Raw genomic sequence first — 23227 nt, 5'->3', positions numbered from 1 at the left:
CAGTTGGGCAAAACCATGTGCACTGCTGGAGGGGCAAATATAACATCTGCAGAGAGAGTTAGATTTGGGTGGGGTTTGTTCAAACTGAAATCTAAATTGCAGTGTAAAAATAAAGCAGCCAGTATTTACCCTGCACAGAAACAATATAACCCATCCAAATCTAACTCTCTCTGCAAATGTTATATCTGCCACACCTGCAGTGCACATGGTTTTGCCCAACTGCCAACAAATTTACTGCTGCGATCAACTCTTACTTCCCCCCCCCCCTTCCCCCATAGTTATAGGGGGCGTCTTCAGATTGGGGGGGGGGGGGAGGTTAGGTTTAAGCACCACCTTGGTGTGTGGTGGGGGAGAGGGTTAGGGTTAGGTATGCAGGGACGGGGGTTAAAGTTAGGCACCACTGGGGGCAGGATAGGTGCAGGCACTAAGGGGGATGGTTAGGGTTAGGCTGCTAGGAGAGTGGGTTAGGATTAGGCACCACCGGCGGGAGGTTAGGGTTAGGCACTAAAGGGGGAGGTTAAAAAAAGGCTGTAGGAAGGAAGGGTTAGGGGGTAGGGGTGAGGGAATAGTATACTTACCTCACGTCAGTATTGTGACCACCGACATCTGCCAGTCACACATACCAAACCCTTCATGCCAACTCATATTCCGTGGTCCGGGATATCTTGTGAGAGTCTTTTGCTGAAATGTCTGCTTTGTCCTTGTGACATTACATAGGCTATTTTGACCAATCTCTTAATAAAGCTTTCTACAGTATATGGTACAGTGAAATTTATAAAGTGTTACTTGTATGTTATATACCAAATTAAATTGTCATTAATGTTTTTGTCTTTTGCATATACAGTATGTAGCGCATGGCTGACACCTACCTCTCTTATATAGTTTTAGTTTCCATTTGATCACAACTGATTATTGTACTGCTGATTATGTTGTTTTATTTGTTCTTTGAATTTATAATCTTTTCAATTTTTGTCTTAGGCATTCTTATTAATTCAGAGTGAGAAGTTAAAAAATGATTATATTTACCTGAGCTGGCTTGCCCGCTGTTGTAAGTAATTGGACATTTATCACACCCTATACACATTTTTTTTCAGGCTGAAATTTGGGAGATACCTCTTTCTTAGTGGGGATTTACTTATAAGCACTTAACAAATTTAGTCAGCTTATCTAAAAACAGAATTTTAATACCTACCGGTAAATCCTTTTCTCCTAGTCCGTAGAGGATGCTGGGGTCCACTTCAGTACCATGTGGTATAGAAGAAAGAAGGAACCCCTGGTGCGCTAAAATACTGATAGCAGCCTTAGAGGCCAATAAAGAACCTTTCACCGTGATTCTAAAATGGTACACTAGAAATGGAAAACTTGGAACTCCACGTGGCGCTATTTAGATACCATCAGGAAAAAACTTACACGGTATAATCACATGCAATTTCAGATTCTCACAATTGTATCAATTGGGACCATAGCCAATGTAGTCACATGGAGATTGCAGATCTAACAGCTGGCTTGATTTAAGAACAGAACTAAAAGATATAAAATGTACAATACATAGTGCAAAACTGTTTAAAATTTGTATGGGTTTTTTGGGTTGTATCAGTCCCACTCACATAAGGATGTAATTTTAACGCATGTAGACCATCACAGAGAATGAAGGATGGTATTCACTTTATGCAGAATCTTCCTCCTCAGTACACTTTGAATAAAAAATAATAATAATAGTGCAACACCGTCTTTAGGATAAAGACAAATAATTTAATAGAATGCACTCACAAAATATCTAATTTAAAAACAGCAAAAGGTATTGAAGACGTCCACATGGTTTGGGCTGCTGGCCCCGGGTATAGTCACCACAAAAGTCCCAGTGTCCCAAAGTCTTTCACCGGCTAGGGCAGCAGCTCCTCCACAGATACACGTCCGGCACGTCTCCCTGCTCAAGCGCTTTCGGACTTACGTCCTTCTTCAGAAGCAGTTTTGCACAAGTTTTCCATTTCTAGTGTACCATGTGGTATAGACTGTTCCGCAGGAGCCATGGTCACTTTAATACTTTCAGTATAGGAACTGTGCCCAGGGAGACGGACATTTCGAGGAAAGGATTTACTATTAATTTAACGGTGAGATTCATACCAGCTCACACCTCAACCATGCCGCACAACATAGCATTCAACATAACACACGCCAACAGGCATGAACCATTTGCAACAACATGCTGAAAATAACCGTAACACAACACTTGTGTAACTACAAACTAACAACTGCAGGAAAAATACGCACTGGGTTAGGCGCCCAGCATCCTCTACGGACTAGGAGAAAAGGATTTACCGGTAGGTATTAAAATCCTGTTTTCTCATACGTCCTAGAGGATGCTGGGGTCCACTTCAGTACCATGGGGTTATACTAAAGCTCCAGTACGGGTGGGAGAGTGCAGATGACCCTGCAGCACGATTGACCAAACTTTAGGTCCTCATCGGCCAAGGTGTCAAACTTGTAGAACTTTGCAAACGTGTATGACCCTGACCAAGTAGCTGCTCGGCAAAGTTGTAATGCCGAGACCCCCCCGGGTAGCCGCCCAGGATGAGCCCACCTTTCTAGTAGAATGGGCATTTACCGACTTCGGAATCGGCAATCCTGCTGTGGAATGAGCATGCTGAATCGTCCCTCTGATCAAACGCGCAATAGTCTGCTTAGAAGCAGTACACCCAGTCTTGTTGGGAGCATACAGGACAAACAGAGCCTCTGTTTTCCTTATCCGAGCTGTTCTTGTGACATAAATTTTCAAAGCTCTGACCACATCCAGAGACTTTGACTCAGTGAAAGTGTCAGTAGCCACTGGCACCACAATAGGTTGGTTCATATGGAAAGATGAAACCACCTTTGGAAGAAAATGTTGGCGAGTTCTCAACTCTGCCCTATCTTCATGGAAGATCAGGTAAGGGCTCTTGTGAGACAAGGCCCCCAACTCAGACACCCGCCTTGCGGATGCCAAGGCCAAAAGCATCACCACTTTCCAAGTGAGAAACTTCAATTCTATCTCCTGTAGAGGTTCAAACCAATCCGATTGAAGGAACTGCAACACCACATTAAGGTCCCATGGTGCCACTGGAGGCACAAATGGAGGCTGGATGTGCAGCACCCCTTTCACGAATGTCTGAACTTCTGGAAGGGAGGCCAGTTGTTTTTGAAAGAAAACTGATAATGCCGAAATCTGGACCTTGATTGAACCCAATGTTAGGCCCGCATCCACACCAGCCTGCAGAAAATGGAGCAAACGTCCCAATTGAAACTCCTCCGTAGGAGACTTCTTGGATTCACATCAAGACACATATTTTCTCCAAATACGGTGGTAATGTTTAGACGTTACTCCTTTCCTGGCCTGAATAAGAGTGGGGATAACTTCCATGGGAATACCCTTTCGGGCTAGGATCCGGCGCTCAACAGCCATGCCGTCAAACGTAGCCACGGAAAGTGTTGATACACACACGGTCCCTACTGCAGCAGGTCCTCGCGAGGAGGAAGAGGCCGAGGATCTTCTATAAGCAACTCCTGAAGATCTGGATACCAAGCCCTCCTTGGCCAGTCTGGGGCAATGAGGATTGCTCGAACCCTTGTTCTTCTTATGATTTTGAGAACTTTTGGTATCAGTGGAAGTGGAGTGAAGACATATACCGACTGAAACACCCACTGAGTCACCAGTGCATCCACTGCTATTGCTTGAGGGTCTCTCGACCTGGTACAATATCTCTGAAGCTTCTTGTTGAGATGAGATGTCATCATGTCTACTTGAGGAACTCCCCAAAGACTTGTCACCTCTGTGAAGACTTCTTGGTGGAGGCCCCATTCTCCTGGATGGAGATCGTGTTTGCTGAGGAAGTCTGCTTCACAGTTTTCCACTCCCGGAATGAAAATTGCTGACAGAGCTCTTGCATGCCTTTCTGCCCAGAGGAGGATCTTTGTCACCTCTGCCATCGCCGCTCTGCTTTTCGTTCCGCCTTGACGGTTTATGTACGTGACTGCTGTTACATTGTCCGACTGGATCTGCACGGGTTGATCTTGAAGATGTACCGCTTGTAGAAGGCCATTGTAAACGGCTCTCAATTCCAGAACGTTTATGTGAAAGCAGGTTTCCTGACTTGACCATTTTCCTTGGAAGCTTTCCCCCTGTGTGACTGCTCCCCAGCCTCAGAGACTTGCATCCGTGGTTACCAAGACCCAGTCCAGAATCCCGAACCTGCGTCCCTCCAGTAGGTGAGAACTGTGTAGCCACCACAGGAGTGAAATCCTGGCTTTTGAAGACAGTATTATCTTTCGGTGCATGTGTAGATGGGATCCGGACCACTTGTCCCACAGGTCCCACTGGAATACTCTGGCATGGAATCGGCCAAACTGTATGGCCTCGTAGGCCGCCACCGTCTTCTCCAACAACCAAATGCATTGATGTATTGACATTTTTGTTGGTTTCAAAATCTGTTTGACCATTCTCTGGATTTCCAGAGCCTTTTCTACTGGAAGAAATTCTCTCTGTACTTCTGTGTCCAGTATCATCCCCAGAAAGGACAATATTGTCGTCGGTTCCAATTGTGACTTCGGAAAATTCATTATCCAACCGTGTTGTTGGAGTACTGACAGGGAGAGTGCAATGTTCTGCACCAACTGTTACCTGGATCTCGCTTTTATCAGGAGATCGTCGAGGTAAGAAATTATATTGACTCCTTGTTGTCGAAGGAGGACCATCATCTCTGCCATCACCTTGGTGAATACTCTCGGTGCCGTGGAGAGTTCGAACGGCAATGCCTGGAACTCGTAATGGCAATCCTGTCCTGCGAATCTCAGATAAGCTTGGTGAGGAGGATAAATGGGAACATGCAAGTAAGCATCTTTTACTGACACCATGAAGTCTCCTTCCTCCAGACTGGAAATCACTGCCCTCAGAGATTCCATCTTGAACTTGAACCTTTTGAGGTAGAGATTCAGATTTTTCAGGTTTAAAATTGGTCTGACCGAGCCGTCCGACTTCGGAACTACGAAAAGGCTTGAATAAAAACCTTCTCCTTGCTGTGATAAGGGTACCAGGACAATGACTTGATCCTGACATAATTTTTGAATTGCATCTGTTACTACTTCTCTGTCTGGAAGAGAAGCTGGCAAGGTCGACTTGAAAAATCGGCATTAGGGACGTCTTGAAACTCCAGTTTGTATCCATGGGGCACTATTTGTAAGACCCATGGGTCCAGGCCAGATTAAAGCCAGATCTGACTGAAAAGTTTCAGACGTGCTCCCACCTGAGCGGACTCCCGCAAGAGAGCCCCAGCGTCATGCTGCAGCTTTGGCAGAAGCAGGGGTTGATTTCTGCTCCTGCGATCCTGGAGACGCTGCAGATTTTTTTCCCTTTCCCCTTCCTCTACCTGCAAAGAAGGGGGAACCTTTGGCTTTTTTGTATTTGTTGGGCCGAAAGGACTGCATGTGAGAGTGATGTGTCTTTTTCGCCGGTGCAGGAGCATAAGGCAAGAATGTCGACTTACTTGCGGTAACCGCAGAGACTAACGCATCCAGCCCATCTCCAAACAAGGCCTCACCTTTATACGGGAGAGCCTCCATATTTCTTTTGGAATCTGCATCAGCATTCCATTGGCGAATCCACAACGCCCTCTGAGCTGATACTGCCATGGTGGCGGCTTTTGAACCCAAGAGTCCAATATCTTTCATGGCTTCTAGCATGTATGCAGCAGCATCTTTGATATGACCTAACCTTAGGAGTATCTCGTCTCTATCTATCGTGTCAATTTTCGATGACAAGTTATCTGACCATTTTTCGATAGCCTTACTCACCCACCCGCAAGCAATGGTGGGCCTGAGCAACGTACCATTGGCCACATAAATAGATTTTAACGTAGTCTCTAACTTGCGGTCTGCCGGCTCTTTCAGTGAAGCCGTCCCAGGTGCAGGAAGAGTCACCATTTTAGTTAACCTTGACAGGGCACTGTCTAATACGGGGGGTGACTCCGATCTTTTCCTGTCCTCTGCCGGGAAAGGATAAGCAACCTGAATCCTTTTGGGAATCTGAACTTTCTTTTCAGGGTTTAACCAAACTCTCTCAAGTAGAGTATTTAGCTCATGAGAAGGAGGGAAAGTTACATTAATTTTTCTTTATTTATAAAAATAAGCCTTCTCCTAAGGTACAGGAGGGGCTTCCGTAACTTCCAAAACTTCCTTTATAGCAACAATCATGTATTGAATGCTTTTTGCCAATTTAGGATCTATCCCCCTGGAATCACTAACGTCGACACAGGAATCAGAGTCCGTGTCGGTATCAGTATGTACTATTTGTGCAAATGGTATCTTATGTGACCCAGAGGGGTCGCCTGCGGCTGAAGAGGCAGAACTATGAAAAATCACATCTTCCACTGATTTTCTCCAGCTCTCTGCATGAGACTCAGACTCATCTAATCTCTTACTGATATGAATCACACTATCACGTAATTCTTTCACCCATTCAGGCTCGTGGTGTGCCGGCAGCGCCACCACATTACAACTCTGTGCTCCCTGCCTCAGACATGTCACACACATGCACAACCACACCACAGATACTCCGGGACTTATAGGGGACAGACCCACAGTAAAATCTGTCAGAAGGACAGATAGGATTTGCCAGTTCACAACCCAGCGCCAGTAATAAATTGTCTGTGAAACACAAAATGCCCACTGACATGCAGCGCTTTTATAATGGTAATCACACAATGTATAGCACCAAATTTCACTGTGCCCCCCTGTTTTGCACCCTGATACTTGGTTCAGCAGTGGAGGAGGACCAGCGTTCTTCTCTGCAGCCTGGAAGGAGAGAAAATGGCTCTGAGCAGTGTGCTGGCTGACTGAGGAGGAAGCCCCGCCCCCGTAATGGCACGTTTCTCCTCAGCATTTATGAGGTAAATTTCTATACTGGTGGGGGTAGGACTGTGCCTCAGCATCTTATGCCCCTTTATTTGCCAGTTTTACTAGGTTTCATGCTGCCCAGGGCGCCGGCGCCCTGCACCCCGCAGTGCCTGTGTGTGATGGGTAGCATGGCGCGCAGAGTTCGCGCCCGCTACGCGGTACCTTTTAGCCATCACGATGTCTGAAGATCCTTTTCTTCTTACACTCACCTGTCTTCTGACTTCTGGCTCTGTAAGGGGGGTGACGGCAGGCTGTAGGAGTGAGCACATAGCCGCAGCTAGCGTTCAGTTCCCTTCAGGAGCTAATGGTGTCCTGTCAGCCAGAAACAGAGCCATGAAACTATTCAGGAAGTTGGTTCCTACTTCTGCCCCCTAAGTCCCACGAAGCAGGGAGACTGTTGCCAGCAGTTCTCCCAGAAAAAAAAAATCCTAACATAAAGTCTTTCAGAGAAACTCAGTAAAGCTCCCCTGGAGTGCATCCAGTCTGCCTGGGCACATTTTCTAAACTGAGGTCTGGAGGAGGGGCATAGAGGGAGGAGCCAGTTCACACCCTTTGAAAATCTTAAAGTGCCCATGGCTCCTGCGGAACCGTCTATACCCCATGGTACTGAAGTGGACCCCAGCATCCTCTAGGATGTATGAGAAATTATCACTTGAAACCTAAACATGCAACAAATTTTCTTAAAATACCTTGGAAAGTACAGTAGTAGCAATTTGCACTCCTTTTCTAGCCAGTAGGGTGTGTAGCGGTTCTTTTTGCTGCCACTGGAAGGTGTGGGACTTTCTGGGTCCCACAGAAATGTGTTACCCTAAAATGTGGAGAAACTAAGGTGCATAAAGAACTTTTTTCTAAAAGAGAAATTAGTGTGTCTGATTATAAGTGGTATTTATTAATAATAAGATGGAAGTAAAGTCCCTGACGAAGTCCAGCCCTAATAGATGGATGAAACTAGTTACACCAAACACACCTCCTTCCTGGAAGTATAAACTCCAAAAGGTGTGGTACTCTGACCTATAAATAATGGCACTGGACGCACAGACCTTCAACGTTTCAGTGTAATGACATTGTCATCAGTATTACAAGTGTACAGAAAACACGCTTACCTTACATCAGGTATGTCCAAACTGCGGCCCTCCAGCTGTTGTGAAACTACAAATCCCAGCATGACCTGACAGTTTTGCTGTCAGAGAATGCTAAAGCTGTGTCAGGGCATGCTGGGATGTCTAGTTTCTCAGCAGCTGGAGGGCCGCACATGCACTAAACCACCACATGGGAAGCTGCATTGCCAGAAGGTTTTAATGCACTTGACAAGGCAGCATATTTGTTAATGTGAGTGCTGGACCGATACATATATATATAGATAGAGTGTAAGAGTAAATACTTTTCTCTAACGTCCTAAGTGGATGCTGGGGACTCCGTAAGGACCATGGGGATTAGCGGCTCCGCAGGAGACTGGGCACAACTAAAGAAAGCTTTAGGACTACCTGGTGTGCACTGGCTCCTCCCACTAAGACCCTCCTCCAGACCTCAGTTAGATTCTTGTGCCCGGCTGAGCTGGATGCGCACTAGGGGCTCTCCTGAGCTCCTAGAAAGAAAGTATATTTAGGTTTTTTATTTTACAGTGAGATCTGCTGGCAACAGACTCACTGCAGCGAGGGACTAAGGGGAGAAGAAGCGAACCTACCTAACAGGTGGTAGTTTGGGCTTCTTAGGCTACTGGACACCATTAGCTCCAGAGGGATCGACCGCAGGACCCGACCTTGGTGTTCGTTCCCGGAGCCGCGCCGCCGTCCCCCTTACAGAGCCAGAAGCATGAAGAGTCCGGAAAATCGGCGGCAGAAGACTTCGGTCTTCACCAAGGTAGCGCACAGCACTGCAGCTGTGCGCCATTGCTCCTCATGTACACCTCACACTCCGGTCACTGATGGGTGCAGGGCGCTGGGGGGGGCGCCCTGAGGGCAATATATGACATCTTGGCTGGCAAATCTACATCATATATAGTCCTAGAGGCTATATAGATGTAAAATTACCCCTGCCAGTATTCCAGAAAAAGCGGGAGAAAGTCAGTTGGAAAAGGGGCGGGGCTTCTCCCTCAGCACACTGGCGCCATTTTCTCTTCACAGTGCAGCTGGAAGACAGCTCCCCAGGCTCTCCCCTGTAGTTTTCAGGCTCAAAGGGTTAAAAAGAGAGGGCCTAAATTTAGGCGCAATATATGTATACAAGCAGCTATTTGGGGAAAAATCACTCAGTTATAGTGTTAATCCCTGCATTATATAGCGCTCTGGTGTGTGCTGGCATACTCTCTCTCTGTCTCCCCAAAGGACTTTGTGGGGTCCTGTCCTCAGTCAGAGCATTCCCTGTGTGTGCGGTGTGTCGGCACGGCTGTGTCGACATGTTGGATGAGGAAGGTTACGTGGAGGCGGAGCAGAGGCCGATAAATGGGATGTCGCCCCCTGTGGGGCCGACACCAGAGTGGATGGATAGGTGGAAGGTATTAACCGACAGTGTCAACTCCTTACATAAAAGGCTGGATGACGTAACAGCTGTGGGACAGCCGGCTTCTCAGCCCGCGCCTGCCCAGGCGTCTCAAAGGCCATCAGGGGCTCAAAAAAACGCCCGTTACCTCAGATGGCAGACACAGATGTCGACACGGAGTCTGACTCCAGTATCGACGAGGTTGAGACATATACACAATCCACTAGGAACATCCGTTACATGATCTCGGCAATGAAAAATGTGTTATGCATTTTCTGACATGAACCCAAGTACCACATAAAAGGGGTATTATTTTTGGGGAGAAAAAGCAGCCAGTGTTTTGTTCCCCCATCAGATGAATGAATGAAGTGGGTAATGAAGCGTGGTTTCCCCCGATAAGAAACTGGTAATTTCTTACTGATGGTGTACCCTTTCCCGCCAGAGGATAGGTCACGTTGGGAGATATCCCTTAGGGTGGATAAGGCGCTCACACGTTTGTCAAAAGGTGGCACTGCCGTCTTAGGATACGGCCACCTTGAAGGAACCTGCTGATAAAAAGCAGGAGGCGATCCTGAAGTCTGTATTTACACACTCAGGTTATATACTGAAACCTGCAATTGCCTCAGCATAAATAGTGCTGCTGCAGCGTGGTCTGATACCCTGTCAGATAATATTAATACGCTAAGACAGGGATAATATTTTGCTAACATTGAGCATATTTAAGACGTTGTCTTATATATAAAGGATGCACAGAGGGATATTTGCCGGCTGGCATCCAGAATTAATGCAATGTCCATTCTGCCAGGAGGGTATTAGAAACCCGGCAGTGGACAGGTGATGCTGCATTTAAAAGGCACATGGAGATTCTGCCTTTTATAAGGGTGAGGAATTGTTTGGGGATGGTATCTGAGACCTCGTATCCACAGCAACAGCTGGGAAGAAAAATTTTTACCTCAGGTTTCCTCACAAAAGCCTAAGAAAGCACCGTATTTTCAGGTACAGTCCTTTCGGCTTCAGAAAAGCAAGCGGGTCAAAGGCGCTTCCTTTCTGCACAGAGACAAGGGAAGAAGGAAAAAGCTGCACCAGTCAGCCAGTTCCCAGGATCAAATATCTTCCCTCACTTCCTCTGAGTCCACCGCATGACGCTGGGGCTCCACAGGTGGAGACAGGTGCGGTGGGGGCGCGTCTCGGGAACTGCAGGGACCAGTGGGCTTGCCCACAGGTGGATCCCTAGGTTCTGCAAGTAGTATCACAGGGATACAGGCTGGAGTTCGAGACGACTCCCCCTCGCCGTTGCCTCACATCAGCCTTGCCTGCTGCCCTCGGAGAAAGGTAGTACTGGCGGCAATTCACAAGCTGTACTTCCAGCAGGTGAAATCAAGGTACCCCTCCTTCAACAAGGCCGGGGTTACTATTCCAAAATGTTGTGGTACCGAAACCAGACGGTTCGGTGAGACCCATTCTAAAATTGAAATCCTTGAACACTTATATACGAAGGTTCAAGTTCAAAATAGAATCGCTCAGGGCGATTATTGCAAGCCTGAAAATTTCAGGGTATCACTGGACATCAAGGATACTTACCTGCATGTCCCTATTTACCCTCTTCACCAGGTGTACCTCAAAATTGTGGTACAGGATTGTCATTACCAATTCCAGACGTTGCCGTTGGTCTGTCCCCGGCACCGAGGGTATTTACCAAGGTAATGGCCGAAGTACTTATCCCGTACTTGGACGATCTCCTTATAAAGGCGAGGTCCAGGGAGCAGTTGTTCGTCGGAGTAGCACTATCTCGGGAAGTGCTACAACAGCTGGAGTCTGAATATTCCAAAGTCGCAGCTGGTTCCAACGACGCGTCTACTGTTCCTGGGTATGGTTCTGGACACAGAACAGGATAAAAAGGGTTTCTCCCGGAGGAGAAGTCCAAGGAGTTGGCGTCTCTAGACGGAGACCTCCTAATACAAATACAGGTATCGGTGCATCAAGGCACGCGAGCCTTGGGAAAGATGGTAGCTTCTTACGAAGAATTTCCATTCGCCAAGTCCCATGCAAGGATCTTCCAGTGGGATCTGTTGGACAAGTGGTCCGGGTCGCATCCTCAGATGCATCGGCGGATAACCCTGTCTCCAAGGGCCAGGGTGTCGCTGTGGTGGTGACTGCAGAGTGCTCATCTTCTAGGGGGCCGCAGATTCGGCATACAGGACTGGGTCCTGGTGACCACGGATGCCAGCCTTCAAGGCTGGGGGGCAGTCACACAGGGAAGAAACTTCCAAGGCCTATGGAAAAGTCAGGAGACTTCCCTACACATAAATGTTCTGGAACTATGGGCCATTTACAATGCCCTAAGTCAGGCTAGACCCCTGCTTCAACACCGGCCGGTGCTGATCCAGTCAGACAACATCACGGCGGTCGCTCATGTAAACCGACAGGGCGGCACAAGAAGCAGGATGGCGATGGCAGAAGCCACAAGGATTCTCCGATGGGCGGAAAATCATGTGTTAGCACTGTCAGCAGTGTTCATTCCCGGAGTGGACATCTGAGAAGCAGACTTTCTCAGCAGACACGACCTCCACCCGGGAGAGTGGGGACTTCATCCAGAAGTCTTCCAAATGATTGTACACCATGGGGAAAGGCCACAGGTGGACAGGATGGCGTCCCGCCTCAACAAAAAGCTACAAAGATTTTGCGCCAGGTCAAGGGACCCTCAGGCGATAGCTGTGGACACTCTGGTAACACCGTGGGTGTACCAGTCGGTGTATATGTTCCCTTCTCTGCCTCTCATACCCAGGGTAATGAGAATAATAAGAAGGAGAGGAGTAAGAACTATACTCATTGTTCCGGGTGGCCAAGAAGAGCTTGGTACCCAGAACTCCAAGAAATGATCTCAGAGGACCCATGGCCTCTGCCGCTCAGACAGGACCTGCTGCAGCAGGGGGCCTGTCTGTTCCAAGACGTACCGCGGCTGCGTTTGACGGCATGGCGGTTGAACGCCGGATCCTGAAGGAAAAAGGCATTCCGGAGGAAGTTATCCCTATGCTATTTAAAGCTAGGAAAGAAGTGAACGCAAACCATTATCACCGCATATGGCGGAAATATGTTGCGTGCTGTGAGGCCAGTAAGGCCCCAAAGGAGGAATTTCAGCTAGGTCGATTTCTGCACTTCCTACAAGTCAGAGGTGACTATGAGCCTAAAATTGGGTTCCATTAAGGTCCAGATTTCGGCTCTATCGATTTTCTTCCAAAATAGAACTGGCTTCACTGCCTGAAGTTCAGACTTTTGTTAAGGGAGTGCTGCATAGTCAGCCCCCGTTTGTGCCTCCAGTGGCACCGTGGGATCTCAACGTAGTGTTGGATTTCCTGAAGTCGCATTGAGTTGAGCCACTTAAATCCGTGGAGCTACAATACCTCATGTGGAAAGTGGTCATGCTGTGGGCCTTGGCGTCGGCCAGGCGTGTATCAGAATTGGCGGCTTTGTCAAAAGCTCTTATCTGTATTTTATATGGATAAGGCGGAATTGAGGACTCGTTCCCAATTCCTTCCTAAGGTGGTAGCAGTTTTTCATGTGAACCAACCTATTGTGGTGCCTGCGGCTACTTGGGACTTGGAGGATTCCAAGTTTCTGGACGTAGTCAGGGCCCTGAAAAGTATATGTTTCCAGGACGGCTGGAGTCAGGAAAACTGACTCGCTATTTATCCTGTATGCACCCAACAAGCTGGGTGCTCCTGCTTCTAAGCAGACTATTGCTCGCTGGATCGGTAGCACGATTCAACTTGCACATTCTGCGGCTGGACTGCCGCACCCTAAATCTGTGAAAGCCCATTCCACGAGGAAAGTGGGCTCTTCTTGGTCGACTGCCCGAGGGGTCTCGGCTTTACAAATTTGCCGAGCTGTTACTTGGTCGGGTTCAAACACTCTTGCAAGAGTCTACAAGTTTGATACCCTGGCTGAGGAGGACCTAGAGTTTGCTCATTCGGTGCTGCAGAGTCATCCGCACTCTCCCGCCCGTTTGGGAGCTTTGGTATAATCCCCATGGTCCTTACGGAGTCCCCAGCATCCACTTAGGACGTTAGAGAAAATAAGATTTTGCTCACCGGTAAATCTATTTCTCGTAGTCCGTAGTGGATGCTGGGCGCCCATCCCAAGTGCGGATTGTCTGCAATACTTGTATATAGTTATTGCCTAACTAAAGGGTTATTGTTGAGCCATCTGTTGAGAGGCTCAGTTGTTATCATACTGTTAACTGGGTATAGTATCACGAATTATACGGTGTGATTGGTGTGGCTGGTATGAGTCTTACCCGGGATTCAAAATCCTTCCTTATTGTGTCAGCTCTTCCGGGCACAGTATCCTAACTGAGGTCTGGAGGAGGGTCTTAGTGGGAGGAGCCAGTGCACACCAGGTAGTCCTAAAGCTTTCTTTAGTTGTGCCCAGTCTCCTGCGGAGCCGCTAATCCCCATGGTCCTTACGGAGTCCCCAGCATCCACTACGGACTACGAGAAATAGATTTACCGGTGAGTAAAATCCTTATTTTTACAGGTGGCACTCTTTTATAAAACATCATATTATCAAGATGCCTGTCTCAAACTTGGCATAATACAATAGAATTCCATAGCTGGCAACGAATTCAGTGTTTCGTGATGAAATTATATAAATCAGAAAATGTTGAATTCGTGCCTGTAGCCAGTAGTTTTTTTCTGGATGGATGAAAGTGCAGGAGTTCCATTTATGGAATTCTATGGTGTGTATATCTATAGATTTATAATATATACAGAGCACAGAGCAACTTTCTTGGGTATTTGGCTCAGTAGAGTGATCAGTGGTGCAGTATTTAGGTGCTCATATACCGGTAAGGGTCACCATACTACTTGTCCAGGTTAAAAAAACAAAATGGGCCCAAGGTACCTGAAGCAGCTACTGACCCCATATTTCCCCACTCGATTACTGCGATCTGTAGATGAAGGACTTTTAGCAGTACCTAGAATCTACCGTAATTCATCTGGGGGTAGAGCTTTTAGTCATGCGGCTCCGACTCTATGGAACTCACTTCCCCGCACAGTGCGAGAGGCCCCAACTATAGAATCCTTCAAAAGTAGACTCAAGACTTTCCTTTTTACTCAAGCATTCCCATAATTGTCCCTTTAGTATCTCCATGCTTCTGTATTTTATGAAAAGCTGTTCTGTACTTCATTATTTTCTGTACTATATTATGCTATGTATCTGTTAAGCTCCTTGAGTCCTATTGGAGAAAGAGCGCTATATAAATAAAATTATTATTATTATTATTATTATAATATCGTCATCATGCAGCAGCAGAAAATAAGAAACAACCTAGCCCATTAAGGGCACCCCTTCCTCAGAACTAACTATCAAAGGCAGCTAGTCTGTGCACAACTTTACGGAAAGTTTCAGTCTTGCAGATATGGCCACATTCATTTTTATTAGTTTGCACCGTCTTCAACCAAATGTGTAAATGTGTAGAAATAATATGATAGCCCAACAAGGCATACCATTTGGAAACCATGCAACCTACCTCATCACTTGGGGCCCAGGTTTTGACAAATTGGGGCAATAAAAAAACCTCATCCATGAAAGGCTACAAGTTTTTAGAAAAAAAAGAATCATCACTGAGCATAATCCTACATTTTTGTAGAATTTCTTTTCCATGTCAGGAGATATAAGCAAGCAAATTCTATTTTCTGAAAAATTCAAAGTCTTTTGGAAAAAAAAACCCCAATGTATTATTTGTGTGGCTACTGCATAAAAAAATTACAGAGATTGATTGATTGATTGATTGATGGGAAGTGAACAGCCCAGTGAGTGGGGACTAGATAATAGATTGCTTTTTTTCATTATTTGTCTTTAATCATTTTAAGATATTATGAACAAGAAGCCGAGGATGGCATGGGAACTGTATTTGAAATTGGAAACCTCTGGAGAGTCATTTAGCCTCCTTCAGCTAATTGCTAATGATTGTTATAAAGTAAGAACTAATTTTTTTTTTATTTACTATAAAAAAATATAGTATCTGTCAATTTGTGATTTTGTGAAGGATTTTAATGGACATTTTCTGTATGCGCATTATTATTATTATTATTATTATTATTATTATTCAGTACTAACTGAATACCCGTGCTTCACTACAGAATTTCAAGTATTTCCATGCGTATAACTTTAATTTTGAAGGACATCCTGGTAAACTACTGTAATTAGACTTACAACAGGACATGCTGCGTCTGCTCCTGCCAATCTTTGTCAGGCCACACCTCCGGACAGGCCTTCCCCAGATTGATGCTGTCAAAAGTCTGGCACTGAGGAGAATAATCCGCCTCCTTTTCTGCTCTGTCCCGCCTCTGATGCTGCCCTGCTCAGTGCTGTAAATGCTGGGACGACAAGTCAAGCTCCGCTCACTGTATGTTAAATGTGTAAGATTTGCAGGGATAGGCTGACTCTATTGCAAAGGGCCCTAGGTCTCCTTGCTTAGCTTCTCGCTCTACTTAGGGCTCCTCCTTTGAGGTAAAAAGGTACATATTTTTGCACAACACTTAAGGTCACTGGGACAGCTGTCGGTACCCTTTACACAGCAGATAAGCAGTTGCTGACTATCAAGCTTTCCTTTAATGCATTTAAAAGTCAAAATAGCTATCTCTCCTTTCCTCCTATTGCTCACTGAGAGGTTCAGCATTGTTTAGTTCAGGTGACGGTTTAATAAGATAATGATATGATATGATTTGATAATTGAGACACTATCCTCTCCTGACTGGAAATAGGTTGGTTAATTACTTATATCTGAAATCTATATACATAAAAGGCAAATACCATTTACTCATCACAAAATCTCCTGAACCAGAAGGTTTGCACTTCCTTGCTAGTGGCAGTTTTAGAGCAGTCCATTATTCAAATAGGGGAGCCACACTCAGCGATGTTTAACAGTGTTTAGGGGTGGCAGTTGATGTGGCTCCCCTATTTGAATAATAGAGTGCTCTGCAACTGCCACTGGCAAGGAAGTCCAGGAACAGAGCATTGTGTCCTCCTTCCCCCTCCGTAACTTGGTATCGCCGGCACCGTGCATTCTTTATATTCCCAGCTGGGTGGGCTGTCTTAACTCTCCTCTGTGATGGGGGAATTATTTCACCCTTTTAACCCCTTTGTGGGTGGAATTTTGAAAAATCCTTCTTAGTGGGTGCCTACGTCACAAAAACAAGCTACTGTCCAAATTTCAAGTTCCTAGCCCTTATTCAGGAGATGTTGTGATGAGTCAGTGGTATTTGCCTTTTATATATAGATTTCTCAAACACCAATGTATTCAATAACAGCATGCCAATAAGTATACTGTAATGCACAATGTAAAAAATTGCTGCTACCTCTAAGCACACACTAAAAGAAGTAGAGGTATAGAGCTTCCGTATGATCTTACAATTATGTGTAAGTTTCACAAAAGAGTGACAGATTAAAGCAGCAAAATGTGAAGGAGTGAGTGCTCACAGGAATGTATTCATCTGCATTATGCCATACTTTTGTAAAGGTTGTAGCATGGAAAAAGTTGGTGAATGAGATAGGAGGGCCTTATTGTTTTTACTACAGTACTTTAAAGGACGCTTAAGCATGGCACACTTTCCAGGCTTGCTCTGTCATTTAATTTCAATTTTAACAATTTAATAAGTAATGTTTAATGAAGAATTTTGTTTATCCATGCATCATCATGATCACGGTGTCTTGATCATAGTGATAAAAGAGTCTATATACCAAGCCTTGGAGAGAGATAAAGTACCAGCCAACCAGCTACTAACTGTCATGTTACAGGCTGTGCCTGAAAAGTGACATGAGCTGGTTGGCTGGTACTTTATCTCTTTCCACTTTATCTCTCTCAAAAGCTTTAGTAAATAGACCCCACAGACACTTGCCACTTTTAAACGCTATTCAAAGCGCCTATAAATGTAGACAATGTATTTTTCCATGTCCGCTATATTTCCTACGATATCACTGGCTTTGTGGCTGAATAGATCATTCTGCAGTTTATACAGAGCATTTATGTTCCTAACATGTCGGAGACACAAGCTCTGTCTCCACACTTCTCTAGAGTGATGCAGGCTAGAGACTAGTCAACTTTCTAATCAATCACTGCATTTCTTCGGGTTCCATGGTCTCCACAGGCTTAACCTTAGGTATGATCTGATGGAGACCAGGACTGACACAGAATAATAAAGCCTTGTGAGCCTCCCAGGATACAATGGGCTCCTCGCCCTTCATACCCTGCCCCCATGCCCAGGCACTTCAGTTTTTTCTCTGTGCCAGTATGGAGCTGGTCACACTCACTGAACAAGGGCTGCACACTGCTGCCCGAGTTTTTACTTTTTAACTGTTACATATATTTTTTTTCTTGTTTCTTTTGAGCAATCGGCGCCTGGCAGTCCAAGACGAAGCTAGCGCTGACTCTCAAACACCCCCACCGTGCTGCAACGCTACAACTGGGTGCGTGATTTTGGCGGGACCCCTGGCGATACATCTTCACTAGCAGAGGCACAGGGGTACCCAGGACTGCAACTGGATCACTGGGGGACAGGTAAGACCTACTGCACAGTCCATTTACTGCTGGTCTGGATCAGCTGCGCTGAGGTTCTCCCAGACCATTAAGTGTTCTTGCGACCACACTAGACTACCAGGGCTTTAATGTTGTATACTGGCGCTGGAGACACAGACACGCAAGGAGAACAGGTGGTGACTTCAGCATAGGGGAGGTCAGTACTTCCCCAGCGGCTCCTCCCCCTGCCCAGGACGCCATTCGACAGCTTGGGCTGCTTTTCCCTCATCCTTCTACATACAGAAAGTGGGCAGCCATTCTCTGAGCTCTGCAGGTCTCTAGAAGCGGCGGGCAGAATCTCCCTGTATTACTCTACCACATAACTGGTTATACAAAGCGCTCCATCCTACCAAGCCTCTTCTACAGAGCAGTGTAGTTGATATCAGTGCCCTTTGCAGTTAAATTGTTAATTCTGCATTGTATGTGACTTATGCTACTGTTGTATTGCTGCATGTTTTCATCTCTTACTGTCTAATATTACTTTTCACTTTTTTTCTCACATAACCCTTGAAAATTGGTGTATTTTGGGGTTAAATTGCATAACTTTATATTGTGTGTGAATTTGGTCACATACTATCATTGTTACATGCTGCATATTGTTATATGTGTGTGTGTACACTGTATTTCTGCTATGTCTAACAAATCTAAGATCTTACAGACAGGGGCATCTACATTGGTGGTATGTTAAACTTGTAACAGGTAAGTTTTACCTCAGGATGGTCAGTGCACAGCCTGTCTGGTGCCCCCCAGCACATCAGCCCCTTCGGCACTAGTGCAAGAACTCCCATGGGCATCTTCTACTCCATTGCTGACCATATTGCTCCACCTGTGGCTTCCCCTATAGGCATACAACAGCCACTACAGTCCTCAATGGCTCCCCTATGGGATTTCAACAGTTATTACAACCTGTTTATCAGTCAATTGCAGCCCCGTCCGTCCCTTCTATATGGTTGGACTCATTCTCTCACTCTATACAGAGTTTGGCTGCTTCCTCTGCTGCATGTCAGAGCATGATGCAGGGTCAGGGTACAATACCTACACCCTTCACATCTAAGCGTGCTGTGCCTTCCTCACAGTCTACTCTCTGATTCAGAAGAATCATCTGTTACTGCTGGTCATGTTAAGGTTTCAGACCCTGAATCCCCCTTAGGGGATGAGGAGGTACCACCTAAATTTCATGTGGCTGCATTAATTAGGGCTGTCACATACTCATTTTAGCTGGAAGATGCTGAACCAGCCCCCTACTACTAAAGATTCTCTGTGCAAACAACAGAAGGTAGTTATAGTGGAGTTTCTACACTCAGACCACTTCTCAGAAGCTATGAGCAAAGAATGAAAAACTCCCACTAAGAAATGTATGGTTCTTAAGAAGCTCATTTCCTATAATCCACTGCCATCAGCAGATTGTACAAAGTGGGAGACTCCACCTATGGTGGATGCACATGTGACACATTTAATGAAAAGTTCAATACTTCCTATCCCGACTGCATCCTCCCTTAAGGAGCTGCTTGTGTCTCAAGTCTATGTACAGTACTTGGGCTGACAACCTTGAACAGAGTTTCACGTCTGATCCCAGCAAGGACCAGTTATCTTTACTCACTAATATCAGAGATCCAGCCTATTACACTGGTGAGGCAGCTTTAGACACAGTTCTGTTATCCTCTAAGGCTTGCGCTGTTTCCATTGCAGCTCACTGCATTGTGTGGCTTCAGAAGTTGGTGGACGCACAGGTTATTGTACCAGTTCCTCCCCAGATGCAAAACAAGGGTTACTATTCAAACCTTTTTGTGGTACCGAAACCGGATGGTTTGGTCATGACCATTCTGAACTTAAAATCACTAAACCCCTTTCTGAGGGAGTTCAAGTTCAAAATGGAGTCTCTAAGGGCGGTGATATCAGGTCTGGAGGAAGGGGGATTCCTGGTATCCCTGGATATCAAGGATGCGTACCTCCACATTCTGATTTGGCTGCCGCATCAAGCTTATCTCCGATTCGCACTGTTGTACTGTCATTTTCAGTTCCAGGCCCTACCATTCGGCCTCTTCACAGCACTGAGGGTATTCACCAAGGTGATGGCGGAAATGATGCTTCTCCGCAGACAGGGGGTGAACATAATTCCATATCTGGACGATCTGCTGATAAATGCATCATCCAAGGAGAAGCTGTTACAGTCCATTGTTCTCACGACCCACCTGCTCAGGGAACACGGTTGGATCCTGAATCTTCCAAAATCACATTTAGAACCAACACGGTCGGTTGACCTTTCTGGGAATTATCCTCGACATGGAAGTGCAGAGGGTGTTTCTTCCAGAGGAAAACGCATTGGTGATAGACAGCAGGGCTGCAGCAGCATTTAGGAAACCGATAAATGAGAGCAACCAGGACCAGGGAACCAGAAATTACCTGGGAGCACAGAGCTGGAGAACCTTTCACAAGGAGGTAACTTGAAGCACTGGCACTATCCGTCTGAACCAGCCCCCTTTTGTAAGGTGAGAACATGCAGGATTGGCTGGACACATATTGGGAACTTCTTTGGTAATACTCTTGTCTCCAACATGGCTGCCCCCAGCACAGGAGACATAATTAGCTGTTAGCACACAGCTTTAGCCAGCTTCTGTCTCTGACACATTATACTGTATCATCACTAGAGGACCTTACCGCAGCGGTCCCCGCCAAAGCGCCCGGCTCTCTAGACCCCCAGCCCTTGGCAGCTGCACATTCGTCAAGGAGGACCTGCCGCCGCAGCCACGCCAACCAGCGGGACAGTAACCCGCAGGAGCACCCGCTGGAGGTAAGGCTCCGGAGCCTGACAATCTACACATGCAACAGAGAATACATCTGTCGCCAAAGGTCAGGATTTCACTCCTCTGGTGACTGCAATTACCTCACCTTCTGGAGGGCCGCAGGTTTGGGATTCAGGACTGGATCCTTCTAACCACGGATTTAAGTTTCCGGGGCTGGGGCACAGTCACTCAAGGGGAAACCTTCCAAGTAAGGTGGTCAAGTCTGGAAGCCAGCCTGCCGATTAAACATTCTGGAACTAAGAGCCATCTACATCGGTCTTCTCCAAACAGCCCATCTTCTGAGAAATCGGGCCATTCAAGTGCAGTCGGACAATGTAACGACAGTGGCTTACATAAACCGACAGGGCGAAACGAAGAGCAGAGCTGCAATGCCAGAGGTAACAAGCAATCTTCATTCCGGGAGTAGACAACTGGGAAGCGGACTTCCTCAGCAGACACGATCTCCATCCGGGGGAGTGGGGTCTCCATCCGGAGGTGTTCAAGGAGGTAACAGATCTTTGGGGTGTACCTCAAAGAGCCGAGGCCTCTTCCTCTTCAGGAGGACCTGTTGCAGCTGGGGCCGTTCGCCTATCAAGACTTACCACAGCTACGTTTGACGGCATGGAGGTTGAACGCTAGATACTAGCTCAGAAGGGCATTCCGAACAAGGTTATTCCTACCCTGATACAGGCTAGGAGAGTAGTGACGTCTAAACATTACCATCATATTTGGAAGAAATATGTATCTTGGTGTGAGTCCAAGAAGTTTCCTATGGTGGAGTTTCAACTGGGACGGTTTCTCCTCTTCCTGCAAGTAGGTGTGGATATGGTCCTGCGGTTAGGATACATAAAGTTCCAGATTTCGGCCCTATCCATTTTCTTCCAGAAACAGTTGGCTGCCCTCCCTGAGGTTCAGACTTTTTTGAAGAGAGTTCTGCACATCCAACCTCCCTTTGTACCGCCTATGGCGCCCTGGTATCTTAACGTGGTGTTGCAGTTCCTCCAGTCGAACTGGTTTGAGCCTCTACAGGAGGTTGAGGTCCAGTTTCTCATGTGGAAGGCTGTCACTTTGTTGGCCTTAGCTTCTGCTAGACGTGTGTCGGAGTTGGAGGCTTTGTCATGTAAAAGCCCATACTTGATCTTCCATGAGGATAGAGTGGAGCTTCGGACACGTCAACAGTTTCTTCCGAAGGTTGTGTCGGCATTTTTATATCAACCAACCTATTGTGGTGCCAGTTGCGACTGACTCCTCAATTTCATCAAAGTCCTTAGATGTTGTAAGGGCTCTAAAAATCTATGTAAGGAGGACTGCTCGTCACAGAAAATCGGACTCTCTATTTGTCTTGTATGATCCCAAGAAACTTGGGTGTCCTGCTTCTAAGCAGACGATCTCTCGCTGGATCAGGTTCACTATCCAGCATGCGTATTCTACGGCAGGCTTGCCGTGTCCTACGTCTGTTAAGGCCCACTCTACCCGTAAGGTGGGTACTTCTTGGGCGGCTGCCCGGTTTGTCTCGGCTTTACAACTCTGCCAGCAGCTACTTGGTCAGGGTCGAACACGTTCGCAAAGTTCTACAAGTTCGATACTTTGGCCTATGAGGACCTTAAGTTTGGTCACTTGGTTCTGCAGGAGCCTCCGCGCTCTCCCTCCCGTTCTGGGAGCTTTGGTACATCCCCATGGTACTAATGTGGACCCCAGCATCCTCTAGGACATAAGAGAAAATAGGATTTTAATTACCTAGATCCAGATGCGAGCTTCGTGGACGCACTCATGGTCCCATGGACCTTTCCTCTGGCCTGTCTCGTTCCTCTAGTCTCTTCTTCCCAGAGTACTGTGGAAATTCAAAGAGGATGGCAGCATGCCCCAGACGCCATTGGTTCACGGATGTACTAGCTCTCTTCATAGACCAGCCCTTCCTTCTACCTCTTCTTCCAGACCTGCCCCCCCCAGTGGCCGTGCCTCAATCCGGACCTACCTCGCCTGTCTTTGCATGGCTCCTGAGACATACCTCCTAAGGGACAAAGGTTTCTCCAGAGCGGTAGTTCAAACTATGCTTCAGGCTTGGAAACCAGCCTCTGTTCGCATTTATCACCAGATTTGGCACTCCTTTCAATGGTGTGCTCTTTGTCATTACGACCCTAAGGTTCTTATGATCCCTAGACTTTTAGCCTTCATACAGGCAGGCCTCACCATGGGTCTTCGCTGTCATGACTGTGATTTTGTGAACCCGGTGTTAGTGAAGTCTGTATGGGCGACTGAAGGACTATGTGAATATTAGGCTGGTCTGTAGGAATCAGTAAGAAGAAGAAGCAATCCCTGACCGGGGATCGAACCCGGGCCTCGGCAGAGGAAGCCGTATCCTGACCACTGCATCACCAGGGACTTTGATAGCAGGATGATGAATGTATAGGTGAGATTGAATTGGATATAGTGTCACAGGAGTAGGTGCTTATGTACTCGAGGTTACTGG

The 23227-nt window shown here is 46.6% G+C and overlaps 1 protein-coding gene across 3 annotated transcripts in view; it reads left to right on the top strand.

Moving 5' to 3' along the window:
• The window catches only part of IFT56 (intraflagellar transport 56), a 417739-nt gene that overhangs the window by 362858 nt on the left and 31654 nt on the right, over positions 1 to 23227 (top strand). For all 3 annotated transcript variants that reach the window (XM_063940415.1, XM_063940414.1, XM_063940413.1), the window contains 2 exons: positions 979 to 1048; positions 15270 to 15376. In XM_063940415.1, the coding sequence (XP_063796485.1) occupies positions 979 to 1048; positions 15270 to 15376 (177 nt within the window). The remainder of the gene's footprint in view (positions 1 to 978; positions 1049 to 15269; positions 15377 to 23227) is intronic.

This window comes from Pseudophryne corroboree, chromosome 9 (genome assembly GCF_028390025.1).
Source record: "Pseudophryne corroboree isolate aPseCor3 chromosome 9, aPseCor3.hap2, whole genome shotgun sequence".
Taxonomy (NCBI): Eukaryota; Metazoa; Chordata; class Amphibia; order Anura; family Myobatrachidae; genus Pseudophryne; species Pseudophryne corroboree.
Note: the sequence above shows the minus strand (reverse complement) of the source record. Positions and strands in the feature narration are given on the sequence as shown.